This window comes from Morone saxatilis, unplaced genomic scaffold (assembly GCF_004916995.1).
Source record: "Morone saxatilis isolate NCDOM2014 unplaced genomic scaffold, NCSU_SB_2.0 Contig7, whole genome shotgun sequence".
Taxonomy (NCBI): Eukaryota; Metazoa; Chordata; class Actinopteri; family Moronidae; genus Morone; species Morone saxatilis.
Genome location: NW_023340246.1, coordinates 16,612,163 through 16,637,320, shown reverse-complemented (window position 1 = coordinate 16,637,320; position 25,158 = coordinate 16,612,163). Strand labels below are relative to the sequence as shown.

Below are 25,158 nucleotides of genomic sequence, written 5' to 3'. Positions count from 1 at the left end.
TGTGTGTGTGTGTGAGAGAGAATGAGTGACAGTGTCTGTGCACATTCTGCAGATTTGCAGAGAGCGAGTGAAAGCGACAACTATCTGCTTCGATAAGATTATTTTGGTCATAAAAAATGTATTGTGTTTTCTGCTGACTCATGCACTATTTCAAGCTGCTGCAGTAGTTGTAGTTTTGTGTGTGTGTGTGTGTGAGAGAGAGAGAGAGAGAGAAGCTACTAGAGACTCATGAGCACAAGAAATGAGTTTATGAAGTTCAGGTTTTAAGGGCAGAGGCTATATAAAAAGACAAACTGCAGTTACTTTATTGGCCCTTGGGGACCATGAAGATGGCCACTGACACATGTATTGATTTTGCAGCAAAGTAATAAATACCAAATTGCTTTTTTACAGAGCAGTTACCGTGTGGTGAAATCCTAGTTACTATATTTAACCCAGAATTTTCCATATGTTCCTCCTCAGACTCCGGCACATTGCAGTCATTCATGAATTCATTCATGAAGAAGTGATGATTGAAATCTTTTTTCCAGTGCAGATAATGGCCCAGGCCAACAGAGGGAGATGTTGGTCTGGAGTAAAAACTAACCCTACACACAAGTGAATAAAGCTGTCTTTTGTCACTTGATGTTGCTTGATGAGCCATACAGATAAATGGATAATTAATTATGGAAGGCCAGTTGCATAGCATTTTATCTCATTTAGATCTGAGTCAAAGTTCAATAATTTCCAAATAAATGAGAATATTAATTATAAATTAACCTCTGAGCTATGGAGACAATAAATGCATTCAGTAATTGTCCATCTGTCTGATTGCTGCTGGTCTTGTGGGACATTTGCTCTCTCATGTGCAAAAAATGCTGCCAAGGTGCACAGTGAGGCAAATCCTCTGGCTCTAGTGTGATTGTTACCATGGGAACCTTAACTATAATAAGGAGGAAATAACAATGTTTCTAACTTTAAAATTTTACAGTATTATAATAGATATCCCGTCACAAATGTTTATCATTAGCAGGAGCTCATATTCATTATCTGCACAATGTGTGCACTTTGCAGTTGTTCTGAGCCTCAATGGAGCACTAACAAACAAATAATAGAGAAACTGACTATTTTAGGCATATATTAGTCATCTTAACTACAACATTTAACTACCCACTGAGAGAACGTTAGGTTGAACTATTGCAGTTACCTTTCTTGCACACAGGTATACGACACTATACTGTATATAAAAACATGGCTTGTTACTCCATCTAGTGGTTAAAATATTTCTTTGGGAAATTGTTGCAATCGTGCACTCTGCCTCCAGAAAATAGATCATTTGTTAGAGCCTTGGCCCAAAGCCCTGTTCTCTCACCTGGTGAAGTGATGGTGTCATGGAAATGTTTAATCAACCTAAAGTGGATCTGAAAGAAGAAAAAGTGGAACACGGCAGAACAGGTAGAACTGAATTGTTTACATAAAGATTTCCAGAAAAGCAGCTATAGCCACAATACAATAACATTCTTGTGGTTTTCAAAAGAAAAAAAGGAAAAGTGAATTATAAAAATTGTCTCTGAAACAGTAAATGGACAGGAGGAGTATGTGTCCATGTTCAAAATCTCAGGTTCTATTAATCAGTCTCCCTCCACCTGCTACTAAACGTTCAGTTTTGATGAAATCAATGCCGTTTCCTGAAGAGGGAGACATTTTGTCATTTTTTTTTTTATTATTCTAAAATCAAAGACACCCTGCAGCACAATGTAGACACGTTTAAATAGCTGAGGAGCACACAGTATGATAGTGTAAGGGATGCTAAATGACATTTTAATAAATTCAAAAGATGAGAACATTTTATTGTTATATGTTTATAGTATAAGTTTTATATAGTTATATATACATACTGCACTCTGCTTCAGTTTTTTAAATTTCAAATTATTTTCTTTTTCTAAAAAGAAGCCCACTGTGTGTAATCAATTATTTCTGATCTTAAAATCGACTGGAGAGGTTTATGGATCTGATTTATTGGGCTTTTGGTTTTTGAAAGTTTTTTGCCGACATAAAGAAGCCGCAAGTTCAGGGTGAAAAGCAGCAGACCCATCGAAAGAGGGGAGGGGAGGGCTGGTGTGTCCCAACCCTCTGAATCCATCCAGCTGGTGCGTCGCTCCGCAGCAGTAGCGCGCCACACTCACTATGGCTTTAGCCGCAAGCAGGACCCTCTTGGCGCTATTCGTTACGTTTTGCGCACCAGGATGCGGATGGACAGGTAAAAAAAGACTTGTTTACTTTCTCCTGAGCAGGTGCACGGTTTGCACTCATATGTTATTAAGTTTGATCATTGCTGTGGCAAAGTTGCTTTACACTCTTGTACTTTAATGGATAAAGTTTGATTGATGAGAGAGTTGTTGCAGCAGTATATTGCATTTTTACTGCAAAAGCAGTATTTTTTTTACTGAGACCCTTGATACTTTGATTTTTGCAAGGAAAGAAAACACTGGAAAAATAAAACTGTGTGCGTGCATGTCCGTGTCTGTGCACGCGAGCCTTTAACACTTCCAAATTCTGAGTTGCTGCAGATGTCATTTCTCATGAAAACAAAAATAGATTAATTGTAGCCATTCAGAATGCATTAGAATATTTAATTTGGAGGGTGTTGTTTGATATATCATTTACAGTTGTGAAATAATTAGTTTAAGTGAGCAATTACAGCAAATGCAGACTTACAGTGAAAATACTGTTGTTGCTTTATGGGGGGAAAATGTGATGCTGGCCTCTTAGCAGCAGTCATGGAACAAGTCCTTACCTCATACAGTAGGCACATCAGGAACTGTGATCAACAATTAGAAGATGATGACAAATATCAGGCTACATCATGAGACAAAAAGAAAAAAAAAACATCTGTTTGATGGTGGCAACCAATGATCTGCCTCTAAAAATGGCTTTGCTGCATGCATTGAATGTCACATCAATCAGTGGGTGAAATGATTAAAAGTGAATGAAAAAGATTTTGTACCCACAAGAACATTTATTTTTTTTGGTATAAATGTGTTTGATAAATTGATATCAAATGGAAGTAGCATTTGTGACAGCCACAGAGACCACAGCACACATGGTTTTAAAGTTTCTTAAGTACCATTTGTAAAATCAATTTTCAGGGAAAGAAGCCCACGTTCTGCAGACAGTGAAAATATCCAAAATACCAAAAGTGCCATAAAGCCTGAGGATCTTTGGAGGGCAGTAAGCTAACTTTTTTGGCTGAGTTTAGGAGCTACATCACAGCCAGCCAGCCTTTCTTTTTTTCTACCCTTTTCTCCAATGTACTCAGTCCACTTATATTGTCAGTTGATCTGTAAGTCTCTATAAGCCTCCTTCTCAACTGTAAGCACTTAGTGCATGAGGTCATAGCTTTCTCTGAATATAGGCAGCTGCTATTTGTTGTGGTCTTTTCCTCTGAGTCGTTTTCTTTTCCATCTTTTAGGAAGTATTTTAGAGCAGCCGTGGACTTTTTCTGCAACACCCTGCTTCACATTCATTCACTCATATACATTCACACCTGGGAGCTACTTAATACACCCACAGTTCACTGCTGTGGGCCACTGAGCAGTGGAGCAGTCTGGAGTTAAATGCCTTCCTCTTGGGCATTTTGACAGTAGTTGTTAAGGGAGAGGAGAGTGTTACTCATTAACGTTCTCCACATCTCATCAGCTTGTCAGTCTAAAAAATTCTGCACAACAGAGGATGAAATTGGGCCAGTGGGAATATCTAGACACCTAGGCGGGAGCAGTGCAGATACAGAGAACAGAAACATTGTGTATTTGGATAATAAATAATGTCAACTTCTGCCACAGTCCATCAACACCTGGAAAGTGTAGAGTGTTGAGAATAATTGGGACAGAGGGTGAGGGGAAAGAGGGAATCATGTCCTTGCAGGCCAGTGGAATTTAATTTCTCTGCTCCACTTAACGTGCTGGAATTCTGCAGGAGCACCCCATGACATATATCACAGAAAACCTTCAGAATCAGGAACTTTTTTTTGTATTGGGAAAATATGACCGTCACAGGGAGGTAGAGGCAGAGATATTTATAATATTTTCCACAATACAAGGTATGTTTGATCACCTATAGCTTGACCTAGAACCCTCACCCACCTGCAGCTTGTTTGCCTGTCAAACCTGCCAGCGATGGTATGTCTCATGTCATGATGTCATCTCAAGGCACCATTCCAGTTGTTTAAACAAGTACCACCTGGGCTATGAACACACCTGTCACAGCACAGTAGATGTCAGCATACTAAGTGTGTTGCAGGAAGATAAACAGTGTAAGATGTCAATTTTCATCTTCATGAGGGGATATTTGAATCATTTGGGAAGTCTGTTGGTTGGAGAAGTGAGCTTGTGACCACCAACATTGAAATGCAAAATATATTTTTAGACTGTAATTGTATTGGCCAGCTCCTGTTTGTAGATGTCACATGTCATAAATGTCATTAATGATTGCATGTAACGCTCCCAAGCTAAACAATACACACCCCTGGTTGTTGCTTTAAATACAAACGCATTCTTAGTCACTTAACTTGGTTAAATGAGGCTTAACCCCCAATAATAAAATGACTGCATCTAGTCTGACAGTCTGGTGATTGATGTGCCGGTGTGACTAAGTGAAGTCAGAGGGCAAAAACCATCTACGGTCATGGTCTCAGTCTGGTTTGTCGGCTTTATGACAACGTTGATTACTTGAGAGAGTTCACTGAAGGTCAAAGGTGAGAGGACAGAGGTGCTACCAAGAATTTTGTAGCCCCAGGCAAAATCTGACACCAACCCCCCACCTAGAAGAATCTATGTTTATAGACTCAGTTCAAACTTGTTTTTAAATGTATTCAAGTCCCATATGTCTGATCTATTAAAGGAATAGTTTTTAGGAAACATGATTATTTACTTTTTGCCGTTACCTCATGTCTGTACCACATGTAGCTGCCAGGAGATGCTTAGCTTAGCTTAGCCTAAAAAAATCCAGCCAGGCTGTTTACTCTTTTTCCATTCTTTATGCTAAGCAAAGCTAACCAACCGACTAACTATGACTACAGCTTCACAAAAGTGCCAATGATCATCTAACTTTTAGCAAGAGAGCGAATCTGCATTTTAAAATGTCAAACAACCCCTTTAAAGGGTAAATGATAGGTTTCTATCTAGTCATGCCAGATAGTTTTGGTTTTATTTGCTCAGGTTTTCACATTCTGTCCTAATGAAGGTGAATGGAATTTTGTTTGTGGGAATTAACATAAAAACAACATCTCTTTCCGCAGTCAGTGTCCTGGTTGCTCATGATAATCTGCAGAACATGCTGTCAACAGTTTTCATGGGACTGTTTCTGAAAGTATTTTCAGTGAAAATTGCTGACAGTGAGGTAATTGTCCAGATTAACATTGTTTTTGGAAAAAGATACGTTGCTGTTGAATGGTTTCAGTGCTTTGGGCACCACAAAATATATTTTATTCAATGTTATTGTAAATTGGGTGGCATCTAAAATATTTGGGCAAATAGAATCAAAACTATCCGCATGACCTACCAGTGGTAAGTCCAGTGGTAAGTGATAATTCTTTATTTCTTCATAATACATAATACTTTTTGGATCCCTGGGGGGAAATGCGTTATCCCAGTATTTCCCCACTAACAACTAACATCAAGAAGGCCCAGCAAAGAAACACTGCACAGACATATTTCAGGTTTCATTCATATCTGTTGATGACTTGTTGCAAAAAAAACGCAAATCTTTAAAACAGGAAAGTGGAAACTTCCACATAACTTGCCTCCAGAGCCAGCAGTTATTGGAGAGAAAAGACACCTCAGTCAGTGCACGCCTTTAACGTTGCCATGACAGCAAATTATTTTATTATCTAAACACCTACAGATGGACTTTAGTGGTACAGAATGGACATTCTGATGAGCCCCCTCCACCTTGTTAACCCCTCCACACATACTGTTATTATGGGTGAGTGGGGGGTCAGCGTCTGTGATTTTGTGGCCAGGTGAGAAGGTGCTTTTGTAAAAGTGGAGCACATTGCAGGTGCATGAGTGCAAGTATTTTCTAGAACAGTTTTACAGGAGTCCTTTGACCTCAAGGTTTACCTGCATATGCTTCTTGTACCAAAACTACACATGCACATACACATGTGTCTGTCTGTCTGTCTGTCTGTCGGTATCCATCTCACACACACTCTAACTCACACACTTTTTTTCTTTTATCAACAAAATACACTGACATAATGAGCCTCAAGCCCTACCTTCATTCTTTACATACTTAATACTTTCCACTGTCTGCCTCAATCACACTCTAATTGTCTGCCTTGTCTTTCCATTTCACATTCACGAACATAGCATAGAAAATTTTATATTATTCCTCTGGTCTCTCATGGCAACGCCGTGAAACCAAGCCTCCCTCTGTAAGATTATGATGTTACAACCACTTATTTGCTTTCCAAACTGTTTATTCTTGGACTGCAATCATGCATCTGTTGCACTCGAAGGAGTCTTGTTTTAATCAGAAATATCTGGTTTGCCCTTGGATCGTAAATTTCCAAAGAGGCCAAATCACAGGATGAAGTCTGGACAGAGGAGCAGATCACTTCCTACGTAATACATGGCCTTATTGGAAACAGAGTGGAAGTGATTGAAGTGTGTCCAGACTTGTATCAGTGGAGTCTCCCTTGAACATCTGATAAAACTGACTCCACTGTAAGCATGCACTAATGAGAAAATAATGAGGAGAGATAGTGTTTTTTTTGTTTTGGGAAAACACTTCTCTGTGCACCCAGGAACAATATGATGTGTCTGACATCTTGCCACCAGCGTGGTGCTATATAGAGTCAGCAGAAACAGCATTGAGATGATCATTCAGCACATATTAAAACTATAAGTGAAGCAGGGACAACATTGCAGGCCTCAGAAGAGTTTTACCATCTGTAAACTGTGGCACAAGAGGCACGAGTGGCAATTATTCCTAAATGCGAAAAGTGAGAAAGAGAGAGAGAGAGAGTGAGAGATCCAGCGTTCACACACCTGCAGACAACAAGAATTCAAAGTGATGAAGTGATTTTGTAACGATGCTAAACTGAAACTGCTGCTGTAAACCTTTAGGGAGCACAGACAGTCATAAGAACAAGCTGTTTATTAGATGGACAGACAATACTGACAATAATATGTGACAGCGATTAATGGCCAGCATGCTAATAAACTTTGCACAACTTCTGTAGTACTGCGTATCTTCTCCATTTAGCCAGTGCTTGAATACTTACTATTTGGATTGAGATTTAAACCTGCTATAATAAATATTACAATTGGATGATAATCGAGTTAAACTGAATTAAATGACATACAGCATTATCACCAGATGTAGCTTAACATTTCACTGCTAAAGAGCAAAATATCTACCTCAGGAGTTGGTGGAGACCAAAAACTGAGCAAAAATGAGAGTGAATATACTTACATTCATAGATAGATACACATTACTTGAAATGAATGTTAATGTTACTAACATGTTTAGCATTAGTTTAGGCAGAACCATAAAAATGGGCTTGTATTGGTTGATTGGCATCAGTTGTTTCAGATATGCTTCAGTGGCATTGGCTCAGTCAGTCAGGCTGTTTAGCTAGTTTAGAACTGTTGAAGGAATCTGATGGTCGTGATTTAAAAACCCTTTAATATTTATTATATTTATAATAATTAGTTCTCAAGGCAGAAACCTGCTGAGAGAGCTCCCTCATATAGCATATTATCTAACTGTATAATCATTTAATCATTAGCTATAAATGGTCATTGTTTGTCTTAGAAGAGAGCAAAAATAACTAAATGCACAGACATTGATCATGTATAAGATATGTATTTACAGGGTTGTAAACAACTCTTAGGCACCTTTCTTCACATGCTTCCAGCTTTTTACAGATGTTGCATTACTTATGTTGAGTCAGCTGAGGTTTTAGCATCTATTCAAGCTCTCAGGCTCTTAGGCTCTCAAGTCAGCTATTTTGAATATCTCAAGTGGTTGTTTATTATTTCTCATTCATGCAGTCTTCTCTGGGGCCTTTTAGTATATTTCTTTCTTTCATATAAGCTGGATTCACAATTTCATACTGTGTTAAAAGCACGCTTTACTTTATTAGCTGGGTGTAATGTTGGCCTGTTGGATAATTGTGCTGTCACCCCTACACTTTTAATCTAGCATGTAAACCAAAAGAAGAGCAAAGAGGCAGTTGCTATCCAGAACAAAGTGGTGGTTACTATCTTCTTTGTTTAGTTTGGAGTAAATCTAGCCAAGAGGGATACTCAAGATTGCTTATTGCCCTGAGCCTTTAGCATCCAAGCAAATCCTCATTTATTTATTTAACCATCAAACTAGTTTGCATTTTTCAGAGCTGCCTTACACATAAGTTTATGCTTCTTCAGAATCTGAGTTGCTTTAAATACCAAGTATAATAAATATAGAGGAAATTGTTAGTGGCACTGAAGAAGAGGTGTATTAACAGCTTGAATGATAGGCCTACATACTGCCACAATGTGTAGGGGCAACAGGTCATAACAATAAGAGACACAGAAGAATGTTAAAATAAACTTTATACAGACAATTTATCTTGACGTCATTTGTTTTGCAGCAGAGAAGCCCCTGCGGCCACACAATGGGAAACAGACATCTGTGGACAAGGGCCTGAGGGAGAGCTGGGAGCCTTCTATCCATCTGGATGGAAGACCTGTGGACCGCTTTGTCATCAGCTCCAGCAAACCCACGAGGTCTCACCGCTTCACTAAAGTGGGAAAGGACAGTCGCTCTCATCTACTGGAGGATGTAGGTAAGGCAGAAGTAAAGAGAAAATTAAAAGGAGAGGGTGAGAGCGACACAAGGATACAAGATGTTAAGATCAGGTGGTTGGGAGTCTCTGATGATGTTGAGATTGAGGGATGTAAAGGAAATAGGTTGGAGTCTAATGAGTGTTTTTCTGAGGGACCTGGACAAAAAACTAATACAGAGGAAAATAAATGGACGGAGAGCAAGAAAGAGAGGTTTGGCTTAAACTTTAGAGTGAGATTTCAGATCCCGGAGTTCTGCACTTTCTCAAGGCAAATGCCAAGAATAAGGAGGGGATGAGCAAAGCTGTGTACAAAGTAGAGAAGCCAGGAGGTGAGGTGTACACACGTGTGATTGCGTGTATGATTGATTTTTGTCAGTGGATTAGTTCATCATTGGATGTGCTGTCACCCAGGTTTGCCAGAAAGAAAGACGGAGCAGTGGGGGCGGTGGGGTGCATGACCAGCGATCACCATTCCAGCTCGGCAGACAGTGGTTATTTTGGGCTTTAGATTATTTTTAGATTTTAACAGCTTCTCTGGTAATTCCTAATCCAGTCTTGTAAAACATAAGACAGGTCTTTATGTTTCTATACACATACAGTTTTTGCACTGTTGACACAGTCTAGCCTGCTTTTGTCATTATTCCATTTTCCTCTGTCCTTGGCTTCGCAGAACCATACTTCATCAGCGGCTCAAAGTCTGCAGCCAACCCTTCTTTTCCACATCCAAACCCAGCCCAACTCCTATAACCCAATCCCCTGTGTTGTGGTCACTTCTTGTGTGTGTGTGTGTGTGTGTGTGTGTGTGTGTGTGTGTGTGTGTAAGATATGTGTGTTTGGTGGTGATTGTGGTGGAGGATAGGGTGGTGCCAAGTGCTGAAGTCATACGTTGTCTTGTATGGTGTGTCAGAGTCTTCAAACATGAATCTATAGATGATTTTATGTTTGTGTTCATGTGAGTGTCTGTCTGTGTGTGTGTTGTGTGTTGTTGTGTGTGTGTGTCAGACCAGTGTGCACTGTGGCGGCGGCCTTGTGGTCTCTCCAGCTCCGGTGCAGTGTGCCATAAATCTCTGGCAACCAAGCTGCGTCTCAGTGTTGCCTCTCCAGAAATTCCTTGCAGATCATGTGTTGTTCCCTCAGCAGCATGAGAGCAGCATTAGTTGTCATAAATAACACCATGCTGTTTGCCTCCACATCATTAATGTGTCTGGCCAGCCACTGTTAAAACAACAAAGGTGGAGAGAGGACTTATAAAAAGCAACAAGGAGGTAAATGGAGAGTAAAGGAAAAGGGGAGATTTAGAAAAGATGCCCATTTTTGTCACTTTTACAGGGAAAAATGTAAATCATGCATATTTAAAAGCTGACCTGCTTAACAAATAACTCCACTCATCTTAAATTTATTTAATTTGCTGATTATTTATTGGAAACATAATTTAACCAGATGTCCTCTGTTGCTATTACTTTTCCTTTTTTTTTGTAGACCCTGAATGGGTTAACCTGGATGGCTTTGCTGTGTTGGGCGGTGAACCTGTCAGCAACTCATCAGCAGGTAAACCTAATCTCAAGGCATCTTTACTAACAACAAATGTAAGTGGTGTGTCTCAGTTAAGAGCTGTACATGTAAAACTATCTGGTTGAATCCATTAAAAGTGCTTTCTCTGAAATGATCTGCTGTCATCATGGATATTAAAGGAACTGCCAAATCTAATGTGATGATGATTCACAATGCTATGTCTTGGGGCGACAGTTTCCTTTTCCTTTCCCTCAGTTGTTCTGTCCCAATGGGATCAGTGGGGGAAAACTAATTTGTCTCTGACTCATACATTCCCATATATTTAGCTAGGTGTATTTTTCTTGCAGGTTTTGTTGCCTTTAATCGTGTGCACCACATTAATTATCACATATTGGCCTGCCAGTGCTTTCAACAGACTGTAAAATTAATGGAAATTTCAGGAAATAAGTGATCCTGTAACTGTACTCTGTGGATATATTTATGAGTGCACAGTCAATTCATTGATTAGTGAAGAAATATAGAATTATCTGCCAACAATTTTGATCAATGGATAATTACTAGTTATTAATGAGTATCTGTTTTATATAATTGTAAATTGAATACCTATTGGTTAGACAGCAAGCAATTTAAAGATTTGCCACTTTGAGCTATATGAACTTGGCATTTTTCACGATTTTGTGAATAACATACAGAAATCATTTATAAATTAATTAAAAGTGAAAAATACTTACATTTCCTATATATATCAAAACTTAATTTAAGCTCATTATAGGAAATTCAGTGGTCTTCTCATATGTTCGTAATTGAAGTCAAGCACCACTAAAGGAAGCTTAGACTAGACTAGTAAATTACATTTTCATTATGTGTTTATTTCTGTGCCGCGTCATGGGGCATTTGGACATTTAAGCATATGTCATGTAAACACTCACTAGTCTACCACAGGGCTAACAAAAATAGATCCGCACACCCGTGTTCATACTGTGCCATAGGGACAATTTAGTCTCTCCAAACCACTTGACTTGGCATATACTCGTGCCGTGGCAGGGAACATGGAGAAAACCCATTCAAATTTCATACTGAAAGGATCAGGACCAGCAATTGAACCCCGGACCTTCTTGCTGTGAGGCGACAGTGCTAACCACTGAACTACCATCCTGCTCTGGAATTTCAGTTGTATTTGTTTGAGGTAGAGCTGCTCTGGAGACACAGTTAATCATATTTGTTGAGTTTAACCTCAGTGAATAAAGCCAAAGAGCTATGTTTCTGGCGAAGAAATGCTAGAGCAAAGCCCAGTAAGCGTTAGCATTACAGTAGATAAAGTTATCTAGGTAGCTACTAGCTAACTTTAATTGTCCCAGTTAACAATCCAAAACATTTTGTAGCTGATAGCCTGGTAAGCTTATTGAATGAAGGGAAATAACAAATGAATACATGTAATTCATGTTTTATATTCATATTTTGACTGTTGAGGCTGAATTTACAAGGTTACAATTCCAATTAATTATACAATAATGAAAAGATACCTATGAATATTACATCAATTTCTGCTAGTAGTTCCTCCTAAATACTACACATTGGAAAAACGGCATTATAATGAAGCAAATATATAAATAAGCTGCCAACTGGCAAATGCTATGTAATGTTAGTTTAAGTTATTGTTTAAGTTAACCATAGCTAATTTATCCATTAAATTTAAGTTATTTAACTATACTGAAGCTGAAACCCGATATGCTTATGAATGAATGAAAGTATTGTTATAAGTGGTGTATTTTTGTGTCTTTGCCATTATTGTTTGTCATTTAACAAACTTTGTCTCTGCCAATTGAGGCTAAATGGATTATTTTTGCCTCAAGGAAACCTCCACTGATAATTGTTTGTATAGATTCAACTGTGGCTAAACTGAGCAATGTTCTCCACAGTGAGACCCAAATTTATCAATTTAGGTCTGCAAAGTTTACACTTGCTTTTGAAGGCGGTGAAATGTCAAAAACGATGGATAGAAACCAAAATAGAAAATTTTGAGGAGGGAGTAAGCACACAACAGTGACATTCTTCAGCAGCAGCCTGAACGCACTGAGGTGGGTCTCCGCTGCAGCAGTGGTATGTCTGTCTGTCTGGAGGCCAGACTCATAGCACCTCGGACCGTCGAGCTTCCAGGAAAAGACAGAAAAGATCTGGCAGTGAGAGCATTGTGGACTCAATGGTTTAGCGGTCCGCGGCATGCTGACCCGAGCCAAACTATGCACTGTGACAGTTTTCCAGAGGAAAAGAGGAAGAAGAAAATAGGCTAAGGAAAAGGAGAAGTCAGTTGATTAAAACCAAATGTTTTATATTTTTTTATTTAAGCCAGCTAGCATACAAGGAGACACGATCAAACAGATACAGCGAGTATGAGACAGAGGATTGGCCCATATTAGTGTTATTCTTGAAAGCGTCAAAAATGGTTGAAATACACAGAAAGTAGGAATAAAACATAACATATTGTGTCATATTCAGTATCAATATATCATTTCTGGGTGGTAAATCAGTGCAGACTTTCAAATTAATCTGTTTTCAAACACATTTACCGCACAGTGCTAACATACAGTAACCTTGACAGTTAATCAAGTAATCACAATGTTTGCCAGTGTCAACTTTCTGGAAATATATTTCCAGGGAATTTTAAAATAAGTGGAAATCAATGACAGTTAGGGAGCTATGTTTCAGAAGCAAATATGCATGTATAACTTTAATTGTAACACAATTCATACAGAAAGCTTGTGTACCACCAAGCAAACAACTACAGCAACTTCCAACAGTAAACATGTGATTTGTAGTAAATGGAACAAAACAAGCATAAACACTGGTATTAAGTTACATTTGGATGTTTTCATTTGTTGTTTTGATGGTAAATTTCCACATCTTCAAACATATAAGCAATTTCAGACGGTTTGCAGTCACATTGGCAGACAGACAGGAGGAACACACAGAACAGATTATCCAAGAAACTTGTACAGGTGCAGGAGAATCATGGAGAGAAGGATTTGAAAACAGGGAAATCTGAGAGGAAAAGCAACATCAGAGAGAGAGTTGTTGCATTACCAAACAGCCAATTGTCGAGATCCAAAGGGACAAATCCACTCAGCTGTGCTGGCAGGATGGAGGGAAGGATAGAGACAGAGAGACTTAAACAAGCCTCCAAGTCTTGCTAACACAAACTTCCTCTTTCTTCCTGGGAGCTTTTCTGGTGTGCATTTATACTCCTCTTCACATCCCCTTAGCCTCATCTTGTTTTTCACCACACATACAGTGTCCTGGTGGAAGCCCGTATGAGCTGAACCTCTCCCTTTTTAAACCGTAGCTAAAGAAAACCTTTTGGGTGTGGTGGCCTTTCTTGCAAGACTATTTTCAGTTGGCCTATTCTACCTGTTCTTTGGACGACCTTGGAAATCCTACATTTCACAAATTTTTGTCCTTATAACAACTTTGAATTTCAGCAAATCCACTTTGTTACATCAACTGACTTGTCAGTACTGACCCAGCTGTGCATGTAGCTATCCTGATAGGAAACAGGGCAGATCCTATTCATCTGACAGTGATTATGAGAAACAGATAAGGGGATAGAGGGAGGAGAGGAGAGAAAGAAGACAAAATAGTGAGAGGGACAGGGGATTTTTTGTTATAGAGCCAGTGTTATCACTCAGCACTGCAGCCAGATGAGGGGGATTGTCTGGATGTCTGAGTCAACGTCTGAGTCATTGTCCAAGATAGAGTCACCACTAGGGTGGGATTAAAGCAGGAAGCAGGACACCAGAAGTCGAAGCAGATGACAGCGGACATGGTGCGATTCCATGGCATGTCCCATTTGTGACAACTGGTCATGTTTATTGTTATTGTTGGATGAAAGTGACATGTCATTATGTGTTTATCACTGAGCGGATGTGTCTTGAGTGGAGCAATTATGTTCAATGATTTTCCATGGCAGTTAGTTTCAACAAGGCCCCAAAGGCAAATCCAGCACAAAGCGCAGATTATGAATAAACTGTGGGGTCATAAAGATAAAGTGAACTCCAGTGCACTCTGACTTTTCCTCTCTGTCATAATCCGCCAACAGGTCCAGCCAGGTCTCCACAAACTGCTGCCAGAAATCAGCCCTCTGTACAGCGGTCCACCAGGGTCAACAGAACAGCTCACCCACTGGCAGTTTCTAATACCAGGACACACAGGAGGGCCCCTCAGTCCTCTTCAGGTCCCAGGCAGCCTGAGAGAGCTTTGGCAGGTGCCCCCCCACTGGAAAGGAGACGCCAACACCACACCAAGCCTCAATCTGACCAGAGAAACCGAAACACACACAAACTAAGTAAGAAGACACAAATTTACTCTTAACCACCAGATTGAAGGGCAAAAGATTTAAGTGCTAGTAAAATATGATGCTAAAAAGATTGGCAGCCTCCAAGCTAGATTTTGCAGATCGTATTTTGTGATTTTCCTTTTACTTACTAATTTAATGAATATTAGCTAAACGTATACATTTTGTTTGTACTATTTTTAGTGTCCATAGTGTAAACCCTGGCCGTGCCTGGTATCCCTTTCTATTCATAGCATCTGAGTCCGTTCATGTGGTGTCACTGCAGGCACAGAAAGCCCTGGGCCAGAGCGCACCCATAAACAGAGGCGTCGCAACCAAAACAACCACACCAGGTACCTGCAGGTTTAAAGAGCATCACTACATTCCTCTACATTTATCTGTCTTTAATTTACATTAAAATATCTCAAAATAGCTCAACAATTATCATCTAATTTCATTAACTTTTGGTTGGCATGTCAGCTAGAATATATTAGTAACATTGGTTTGGAGCTAGACATGTTTGTCTCTACGTCTTTGTTTGTCTCTGTTTGTGTTGTCCAGAGCCACCAGAGTATGAGGCCCGGGACATCAGTGTCAGGGTTATGTCTCCTCAATCAGTCCTCATCTCCTGGGTTGACCCTGCTGTTGAGATGGGGAAGGTCACCCACATGGAATCCAGGTGGGAATCTGTTCAAGTGTGTCCATTATTGAGACATAAAGGGAAAGAAAGTGAATTAAAGACAACAAGAGACTGAATAAGACAGTGTTCTAGGCCTGTCCACTGGAATAAAACATCCCCTTTTTCTCTTATCCCAGATCCTACACAATTAGGTACAGGGAAAAAGGTGAGTCAGCACGCTGGGAGTACAAGGACAGCACCCAAAGGAGAATGATGATAGACACCCTGTCTGCTGACGGCATGTATGAGTTCTCTGTCAGAATCTCTCAAGGAGAAAATCACGGGAAGTGGAGCGTCTCCGTCTTTCAGAGGACCCCTGAGTCAGGTATGCACAGCCACTGCCTGCTGAGAATTGGTTATAGAATATCATTAGGAAACGTGATGAATGGTGATTTCTTTTTCAGAGGAACAGCGATAGAGAGCCAAAACCCTGCATTTCATATGAAAATGGAATTTATTCTTGCAGAAAAGAATTCAGTCTTGCACACCATGTCTGTTAGCCCATTTCTTCTTATTTCCTCATTCCACACTTCATCACATTCACTGCCTTTTACTCCCACTTGATATTTGATTCGAGCTTTGGCTGCAGGTCTGTCACAATTGCAGATTTTATATAATGTCATAGCAGCTCCTGAGCTGTGGTTCATTGGAATGTCAGCATTTACTGCCTGGCTCACAGCTCAGATTTCCATCTGCAATTCCATACATGATCTCAAGGGGTGGTTCTTGACAATGTTTGGCAACAAGCCTATTCACAGTTGAAGCCTCCTGGCACAAACGTCCTCACTGTTTTTACACAATTTAAGTAGCAATTTCCTCACCCTGTTCCCTCTATGCTGCTTCTGGTTTATGTTGCTGCTGCTGCTCCTCCATTCACTGCTGTCTTCCCATTCACTTGTGTTCTCCTCACTTGCTAGCACCATCTGGGCCACCAGAGAACTTTGAGGTCAAACCATTACGAGGGAAAGGAACTGCTGTCATAGCAACCTGGGATCCACCTGAAGAACCTAATGGAAGGATAAGAGGTCAGGCCGCAAGGAATAAAGCCAAACTGAAAATAAATTGTTATACAGTATATCCTTGGTGTTTGACTTGTGGACTTGGTCAAAATTGTAATTACCGAAAAGACGAAATGTTTTATCTATATTTTATCTGATAGCAAAGAAAATCTGTGTGGACTAGCAGTAAAAATATGCCTGGGTACTATACATACTGTGTAAGTGTTAACGTCAAATGGAATCAGTGGTAATGTTAGCAAGCTAGGATAGCCAGTTGAACACTTTTTGAGTAGAATACAAACATCACAGTACAATGGGTCCTTGTAAATGTTAAATATTGCAAAGGGACAGACATTGTAAGGTCTTAGGTCCAGTATTTAGCAGTATCTATTGACAGAAATTGAATATAATATTGATAGGTATATTTTCATTTGTGTATAATCACCTGAATATAGGAGTTATTGTGTTTTTGTTACCTTAGAATGAGCTGTTTTTATCTACAGAGCCCAGAATAGAAAAACCAAACAATGGTTCTAGATGTGGCCTCTGTAGTTTCCCCTACACACTCTCATTCCCAGGTCATCAAATACAGATGTGAGTAGTGTTCAGTTAGTTGCAATCTGAAACATCCCCACTAGATGCCACTAAATCCTACATGCTGGTACTTTAAAACAATACATACCCATTGCTATGTTTCAAATTCAGATTTGTAACATAGATTTTAGTTATGAGATTTCTACACGACTTCGCTCCCCAACAGTTGTTCATGCTCTACCTTCACGCAGAGTACATCCTGTCTTATGCTCCTGCTATGAAGCCTTTTGGAATGAAAAGTATGACATACCGTGGCAGCACCAGCACAGCCACCATAGATGGCCTTACACCAGGAGAACGGTACATCTTCAAGATTAGAGCCACCAACAGGAGGGGGCAGGGACCACAGAGCAAGGCCTTCAGTGTTGCCATGCCAGGGTGTAAGCATATTTGACTATATACACTATTTGTGGGCATGTATGCTTGAAAATTTGATTGATTCATTACTATTTTTGTCTACTGCCAGCCAGCAGTGCTGCCTCACCGTTCTCAAAAACCAAAGACAGCCACAGGACTAGCCACACTCCTTCCAAACAGGATACAGACCATGATGAATCCGACCTCAAGTCAACAGAGGTACCAGAGGAACCAACCACACCCTCTCAGTCACGCAGGCGGTTACGCCCACTTTCCCAGACACGCTCCTATCACAGCATCTTCTCCTCTGTAAGGGGCTCAGTCAGGAATGCAGTGAACAGAGGGTCATCCAGAGGAAGAGCTCAGGAAAGAAAAGATCAGGAGGAAGAAGAAAAGAAAATACCCACAACACCACCTACAGCAGAGGAGACAACAACCATGGTTGTACTGGAGACAAAAGAACCAGACAATAATGTTTCTCCTGAATCTGAGGATGAAATTATATATGATGAACAGCCCCTAACTACTGAGACCCCCAGCCTCAAAGTTCTGACGCCATCCCCAACTAAACCATCTACTCGTCCCAATCCACCACCCAGAAGGCCCATTAAGATAAGGGTCCATCAAAAACCAGGATCCAAGGCTGCTTCATCCTCCTCATCCTCCTCATCCACCTCGTCATCTTCTTCTACTTCATCTTCCTCATCTTCTACCACCTCCTCCAAGTCCTCCTCTTCCTCTGATTCCTCCTCATCTTCTTTTTCTTCTACTTCCTCTTCATCTTCATCATCCTTACCTTCTACAACGTCATTATCCTCCTCCTCCTCCCGTACTCAAGAATCAGCAGCCAGTAGAAAGGATTATGTAGCTTCCACATACCCAGAGAGCAAAGACACATACGATAAGCTCAGCAAAACAGATACAAAAGCTTCCACTACAGTTGTAAAAGAGACCAATTCACAGCAGACAGAAGCTACATCTGTAGGCAGAGGTTCAGCTTCAGCCGGGCGCACCAATGGGTCTGGGTTTGGTTCTAGGTATGGTTATAGTCGAAGACATCCAGGAATTTTGTTCAGAGGGAATTCAACTCGAATGCCGAATGGTTACAAACCTGCCATCACCTCACAGTTGAATTTACCAAACAGAAACCAAGCAACATCAAACACACGTAGTTCAGCAACATCACAATCCACTTTACCCAACAGGACTCAAGACCACAAAACATTAAATACTTCCAATTCAGCAACATCCAGGTCCCCTTCTAGAAGTGGAACCCTCAGTCAGGCAACATCAGATCCATATCATTCTGACAAATCAAAGTCCACATCAGAGTCCAAGTCTCAAGGCTCTACTCAGAACTCAGGCACCAATCCATCCACTTCGCAGAGCAGCTCAAACCACCCATCCACCATAGACACATCAAGCTCTTCTCAGTCAACTTCACGCAACACACACAACACAGAAAGTTCGCACACATCACCTGAGCGAGACACAGCAATCAGAGAGGGTAATGATGACAGTTATTACAAAAACACAGATGAAGCAACCAAAGTGGAAGAACCTACTTCAAGCTCTAAACCACAACCCACAGAAGAGGAGAGAAGGGGGGAAGAGAGAAGGGAGGAAAGCAGTAGTAAGAAATCTGTGGGTCCTCGTACCAGAATTAGCCCCTCATTTGCCGAAAGATTCCCTTGGCTAGCTAGCCGTTACCCAGGCAGACCTGGTTTAGGGACGAGAGTGTCATCTTCAAAGCAGGATGGTAGGACTCCCTTGACCAGGACTTCATCCTCCATGGGGGCTGGCACACCTTTCTTGAGGGGGACACCCACTAGGGTTTCAGGGGCCACAGGTGCTGCAGGAGTGTCCAGGATACAGGAGACTAGTGAAGATCTGAGGAATCCTTCCACTCATGACTCGCTAAAGAATGGGGTTGGGGTGGGTTCAGTTAAGCCTTCTCTGACCAATATTAATACTAGAAACCCAACTACCTCATCTTCCTTATCTTCATCATCTTCCTCTTCAGCAGCCACTTCTTCAAACTCTGATTCCCATCATTCAAGTGGACACAGAGACTCAAGTGAGCCCATTCATAGAGAAACCTCTAATAACAATGATAACGATCATAATAAGGATCATCTTGATGAGAGGAGTAGAGAAATCAGTGGAAAAAATGATAAAGTTGCAGACCCCACAGCAGCCCAAAAGAATCCCACTTTGACTTCAGTTGACCCTCTCAGAAACGTAGAGGATGATCAGAGTGTGGACACCTCTAGGACAAGACCTGGCTCACCGTCTGGAGTCACTCCAAGCCATCGTCGTCCTTTTGTCGGAGTGAATGGGAGGGTACGCTCTCCTCTGCTGACTAACAGGCAGTTTGGTGGATCTAGGCTTCCTATCAGACCACAGCCAGCACAGAACTCAAGAATGGGTTCCTCCTCATCATCAGATTCCTCGTCTTCCTCAAATGTTCCCCAGCCAGTTTTGACCTCAGATCGTGATGTTGGCAGTGGCACTACTGTGACAAAGACAGGGGGATTAATTGGGGGCAACTCCCAGTCCACGTCATCGTCCTCAGCATCTTCATCCTCATCTAGAGACAGCTTTAGGGGCCAGGGGGGTAGGTCTCGCTATCCCATCCTCAGAGGAAAACCAAACAATGGAGGACAAATCAAGCCTGGCAATGGAAATGGTAAGTGCTAAAGTGCATGTGATTAAAAGTTGCAGCCACTACCAGCCACTGTATTGTTCAAAAGGTGCAAGGATTTGCTTGAGCAAAAAGCCAAATGATAGATAATGTGTAGATGCATGAGACTGTAATCTCTGCATTTCGTAACAAAATTACTTAAATTGTATAATCATTAGGTAAAAATGGACGACCCAACCTGACAGCAACAAATGAAAAAGAGTCATCTTCCTCTCAGGGGATCAGCAAGGCTGTTGGTCAAAGGTTTATTACTGGACCTGATGGAACCAAATGGGTAACTGTGTTTAATTAAGTAATTGAAACCATAGTTGTAATCTTACATTGTGAAGAATAGGATTCTTGATTATTTGAGCTAAACTTTGCAATAATATTTTAAGGAATAGTTAAACCTTTTGTGAAATATGCTTATTAGCTTTCTTAACAGGGATTAGATGACAAGATGGGTACCACTCTCATATCTGTGTGGTAAATATGAAACTACAGCCAGGGGATGGTTAGCTCAGCTTAGCCTGACTGGAAATAGGAGGAAACACCTAGCCTGGCTCTGTCCAAAGTTAGTCTTCACTGGTAGTCCAGGAATTGACTGTGCCTGTCCAAGAAAATAGTCCAGCACGTAACTCCCAATAACATAACGTGTTGTTTTTACACTTGCTTGACATCAGTCTTCTCATCGAACTCTCTAAAAGAAAGTCAATAGAAGTATGACTTCTTCTGACTAAATCTCACAGTCAGGATGAAGCAAGAGTTTATCTCTAGACTGCTGTAGAGATTTTGCTAATCTTTTTGTGTCTCCAGGTGGTAGACTTGGAGCAGGGGGTTCTCATGAACCAGGATGGACAAGTTCTCCAGGACTCCCAGGGAAAACCTAAGAGAGTGGTTCTTGGAGAGGATGGGCGCACGATTTTTGGTGAAATGCTTCAGTCAATCTTACATGACATTCAACATACAGTACAGCATGAACATGTATATGAAAAAAACATAATAAAAATGTTTACTGTTCAAGACGAACTCGTAAATATATTCTGTTTTCCCTCCTACTTGCTCCACCACTACATTGACCACCAGACCTCATGGGCAGTCCCCTGGTAAATCAGGAAGGTATGGCTCTGTTTGGCCATGGCCGAGATAGTCAGCCTGTGGTCAACCCCAAAGACAAGGTCCTCATGGTTGGAGGGAAACCTGTTCTTGGCTTGGACCTTCCTCACCTCAGGACCACCACCACCACCACTACCACCACCACCACCACCACCACCACCATGGCTCCTACTACCACACCTGAACCCACCACAACCGAATGGATCATAGAGGAGTCTACCACTGTACTTCCGTTCCCAACCTGTCCACCTGGAACCTTCTCCAAAATAGATGAATATGGGTATCCAGTGCTGGATCCAGATGGAATATTGGACTGTTATCCGGAAGGTGAGTCTTGAGTCTTGACATGAGTGCTTGAAATTCATCATAACACACTACAGACAGCATTTTTCAAAGACTGATCTAAACACAGATTTGTGCTACAGGAATGAAACAAAATACTGCAGTGCCCCAACTTGCAATATTGCTTACTAAATATTTTTTCCACAGAACTGAAGTGAGGTTCAGTGAAGTGTTTTAGAGCCAGAATAGTGAACATAAATAAGTATGACTTCACCAAATCCCTCAGTTGTATTGTTTGTCATAGCCATCTAGGCCAAGGCCATGAGTGTTTCCTGTCTGTACCCACAGAGTCCTATAACTCTATAACTGTGTGTGTGTCTTAACTGTGTGATCTGGCTAGTGTGTGTGTGTGTGCAGATGTGTATGTCTATGTGAGACCACAGGAACCACATGTAAGTCTCCACATCTGGGGCCTGGCTGTGGTCAGAGTACTGCTGGTTTAAATGCACTATGAGCTGTCAGTTGCACACTGCCATTAGTGCTATCACACAAAGACAATGAATGAAACATACTTACACACATGTATGAACACATGGGTTTTCTAGTTATTACAGCACACATGGTGGGGAATTAGAAAACAATTAAACATCCCTGTCAGACATGTATTAAGACATACATACAAATAGCCTGCTTTGAACAATAATGTGTGTCTGACATGTGTTTTTCACATTTATTTCCACATTAAAATCCTGTGTGTTCATTCGGGGTAAACATGTGTATGTATGTATACTACTTCAGAAATGTACATGGTCATGTGAGATTGATGCTACAGCTTGTTCTGCTTCTCTGACAGAGGAATCCTCAGGAATGGAAATGGACCACATGGTTACAGTGACCATGGTGCCTGATGCTTTAGCTCTTAAGAAAGGTATTGGCTGAGTTTGGCTTCGGACCGACCTACCGCCACAGAGCTGGGATGGACTAAACAGTATATGCACATTGTTTGTTGACTATGTACTGCACTGACTGATTATTGTCTGTTTATCTGTCTGTGGGTCTGTTTGCTAGCTCTTCCTGTCTTTGCCTTGCCTGTGGTCTTCACTTTGTTTCTCTTCTCGTACGTTTGTTTGGCTTGGTTTTGGTTCATTGCTGGGTTTCTGGATATTTTCCATTATGGGCTGTTTTTAATCGCTTTTATTCCAAAAACTTGACCCATAGTGCATGTGAACTGCATTACTAAGCTGAAGAGAAAGCCCTGGCTTATGTTTTAATGCATGTATTTGCTGTACTTAACGTTGCTTTGTAATAGATGAACCTTGGCTTTAGCCAAACACTAGCTGAATGGAAAACCATAGCATTTGGTTGATGTGAGCCTTTGCACTTTGTAATTTCACTACAGGTGTTTGGATCTCTCAAGGAATCTGTTGCATGTGAGCTGCATTTGATATTTTCTTTCTTCTTTGGGTTTTGCTAGAAAAGACACATTGAGCGTTAAAGTATTTTCTTAGCATTTCCCTGCCATGGCTCAAAGCTGGTTGCATGTGTGTGGACCATGATGTAATGCCAAGGTCCACTGATCCAGCACAGGGGAAAAAAGTGATGAAAGTGGAGGGAGCTAATTGAATTTCACCCACTGAATCCCTTCACATTTGTCAGCCTTGGAGACTTGTGAAATAGTTGTTGTCTTTATGCCCCTCTCACATGGAAAATATGGGTAGCAAAACATTACATAAGAATGCAGCTTTGGGTGTTTGGGAAAAAGGGTTATTTCAAAGTGAGCTCACACATCTGCCCACAATTAATTAAATCAGTTTGACACTCTTATTACACAGATCATGGTGCCAATTACAAAGGATTAATGAATCACAGCATCATGTTATTGAGTTAGGATGTAAATAATATAAATCTATTTAAATCAAAAGCTCACTGACATATGTGTTGTTGCCAGATGAGCTTTTTGTCCAGACCACGCTGCCACCCACAACTACCACCACCACCACAGAGATCCCGTTCTCAGAGCCACAGACCAGACCCTTCAACAAAGGCCCTTCATCTGAGTATGACCTCAGTGGGAAGAAGAGATTCACAGGTACTTAAAGACAGAAATGTGTCCATCTACAAGTGTACCTTGCCTCTTGTACAATGCCTACTACTCTTCCTCTCTTCTGCAGGAGTTTAGCCTTGAGTCTCTTGTGCATCTATAAACTTAAATTTCAGGTTTAATATCACATTTCTATTATGCATGATGGATCTCATTTTAAAAGGAACATTTACACCATCACACAGATATGCAATAAGTTATGCTTTCACCTAATATATGAAAAAACATTTGTACATCTCCCAAGAAGCAAGATAGTAAATTTTTCTGTTGGTTTCTCTTCCAGAGTTAAGAGTTTGCTGTGTAGCTCTAAACTCAGATTTGAGGTTTAATATCACATTCTCATTATACATGATGGATCACTTTTTAAAAGGGACTTTTAAAATCTCAGATATAAAAGGTTATACTTACTAATGCTTATCCCAAGAGGCAAGAGATTATACCTGTTTATTGGTTTCTGTCAGTTTAGTTTACTGTACATGCTAGAGAAAGACGCATATTATCTTTATCTGACGTGTAATAAATCATAGAAAGTCAAAGAGCATGATTGACCATGCATGCTTGCCGTCTGAGTATTACATGTTTCCCTGTTCGAGTATGTGTGCATGTGTGTGCTGAAGGTCTCTCGGCGCTGTAAATAATGATAGACTGATGGGAGTTCTGTTTTGTTTTGTGGAGGAGTAATACATTTGGACCTCTATCTTGGCTTTCTCAGCAATACCTCATAAATATGTGACCCTCTCTGACTTTACAGTAACTATATGCCAAAAAAGGAAAAATCTAACACTACTCTGTAGTGTAAGTCATTTTTTCCTCTCATCCATATCATAATGTAGGTGTTAAATAATTTCCCCCTGGGATTATTAAAGTATTTCTGATTCTGAGGTGAAATTGCACATTATACTACAGTAGGGTCTCATGCAAACTGCTTAAGTGCCAAACAGTAAAACACTTGATTTGTGAAATCCATGTATGAATATATGAATTTATCACTTTGTGGAAAATGGGAATAAGTGTATCTCCAGTAATTGGCCTAAATTGGTTCCATCCAACCATAATTAGATTAAAATAGCAAAGTTCATTGCGGACACATTGTTCAGGGTCTCCAGACTTGATCCCAGTAAACTTCAGCCCCCTGCTTTCTTTTTACTGTTCCTACGTGCTTACTTTGGCCTCTCATACCCTATCACCTCATCTGGTTGCACAAACAGGCCACAATATTCTCTTGACAGAAATAAATACAACATCTACTTGACTCCAATCTTCTAAAAACTACATAATGTCAGAGTCCCTGTTGTGATGGTGCTGTAACAACAAACTTTGATAATACAAGCATTTACCGAAGAATACCAGTAAGTCATTATTATTATTAAGTTTTTATTGGTAATAAAGTTGAAGCAAAGTCATTCTATTTACTCTAGTAAATAGCTGTAAAAAAGTAAGGGATAATCTATTTAGAGCAGTGTGGTTATTAAAATATAACCCACAACATGAACCCCCACATATTGTATGAGTTATTTAACTGTACAACTCACAGTGGATTATGAGACTTATCATGTACGATTAACGAAAACTAAGATCTATTTTTTTTTACACTGTTTATGCAAACATTTTCGATAGGTTTGAGAAGCCATAGCCTAGTAATAGCTGAAATTATGAAAGTATTACAAGAATATTGCTGCAATTTAATATTGCACTTA

General features: G+C 40.4%; 1 protein-coding gene across 2 annotated transcripts in view; it reads left to right on the top strand.

Annotated features, from left to right (window-relative positions):
• Window positions 1-1,842: 1,842 nt before the first annotated feature.
• fndc1 (fibronectin type III domain containing 1) overlaps window positions 1,843-25,158 on the top strand; it is a 34,004-nt gene continuing 10,688 nt past the window's right edge. Inside the window, exons 1-15 of one of the 2 annotated variants that reach the window (XM_035678335.1) lie at window positions 1,845-2,239; window positions 8,618-8,812; window positions 10,292-10,360; window positions 14,418-14,663; window positions 14,906-15,004; window positions 15,213-15,330; window positions 15,468-15,655; window positions 16,248-16,355; window positions 17,114-17,302; window positions 17,389-19,968; window positions 20,142-20,257; window positions 20,779-20,890; window positions 21,049-21,405; window positions 22,214-22,288; window positions 23,309-23,449. In XM_035678335.1, the coding sequence (XP_035534228.1) occupies window positions 2,167-2,239; window positions 8,618-8,812; window positions 10,292-10,360; window positions 14,418-14,663; window positions 14,906-15,004; window positions 15,213-15,330; window positions 15,468-15,655; window positions 16,248-16,355; window positions 17,114-17,302; window positions 17,389-19,968; window positions 20,142-20,257; window positions 20,779-20,890; window positions 21,049-21,405; window positions 22,214-22,288; window positions 23,309-23,449 (4,666 nt within the window). In that variant the 5' untranslated portion in view covers window positions 1,845-2,166. Of the gene's footprint in view, window positions 2,240-8,617; window positions 8,813-10,291; window positions 10,361-14,417; window positions 14,664-14,905; window positions 15,005-15,212; window positions 15,331-15,467; window positions 15,656-16,247; window positions 16,356-17,113; window positions 17,303-17,388; window positions 19,969-20,141; window positions 20,258-20,778; window positions 20,891-21,048; window positions 21,406-22,213; window positions 22,289-23,308; window positions 23,450-25,158 lie in introns of both variants that reach the window. The other variant, XM_035678336.1, reaches the window with a different exon arrangement.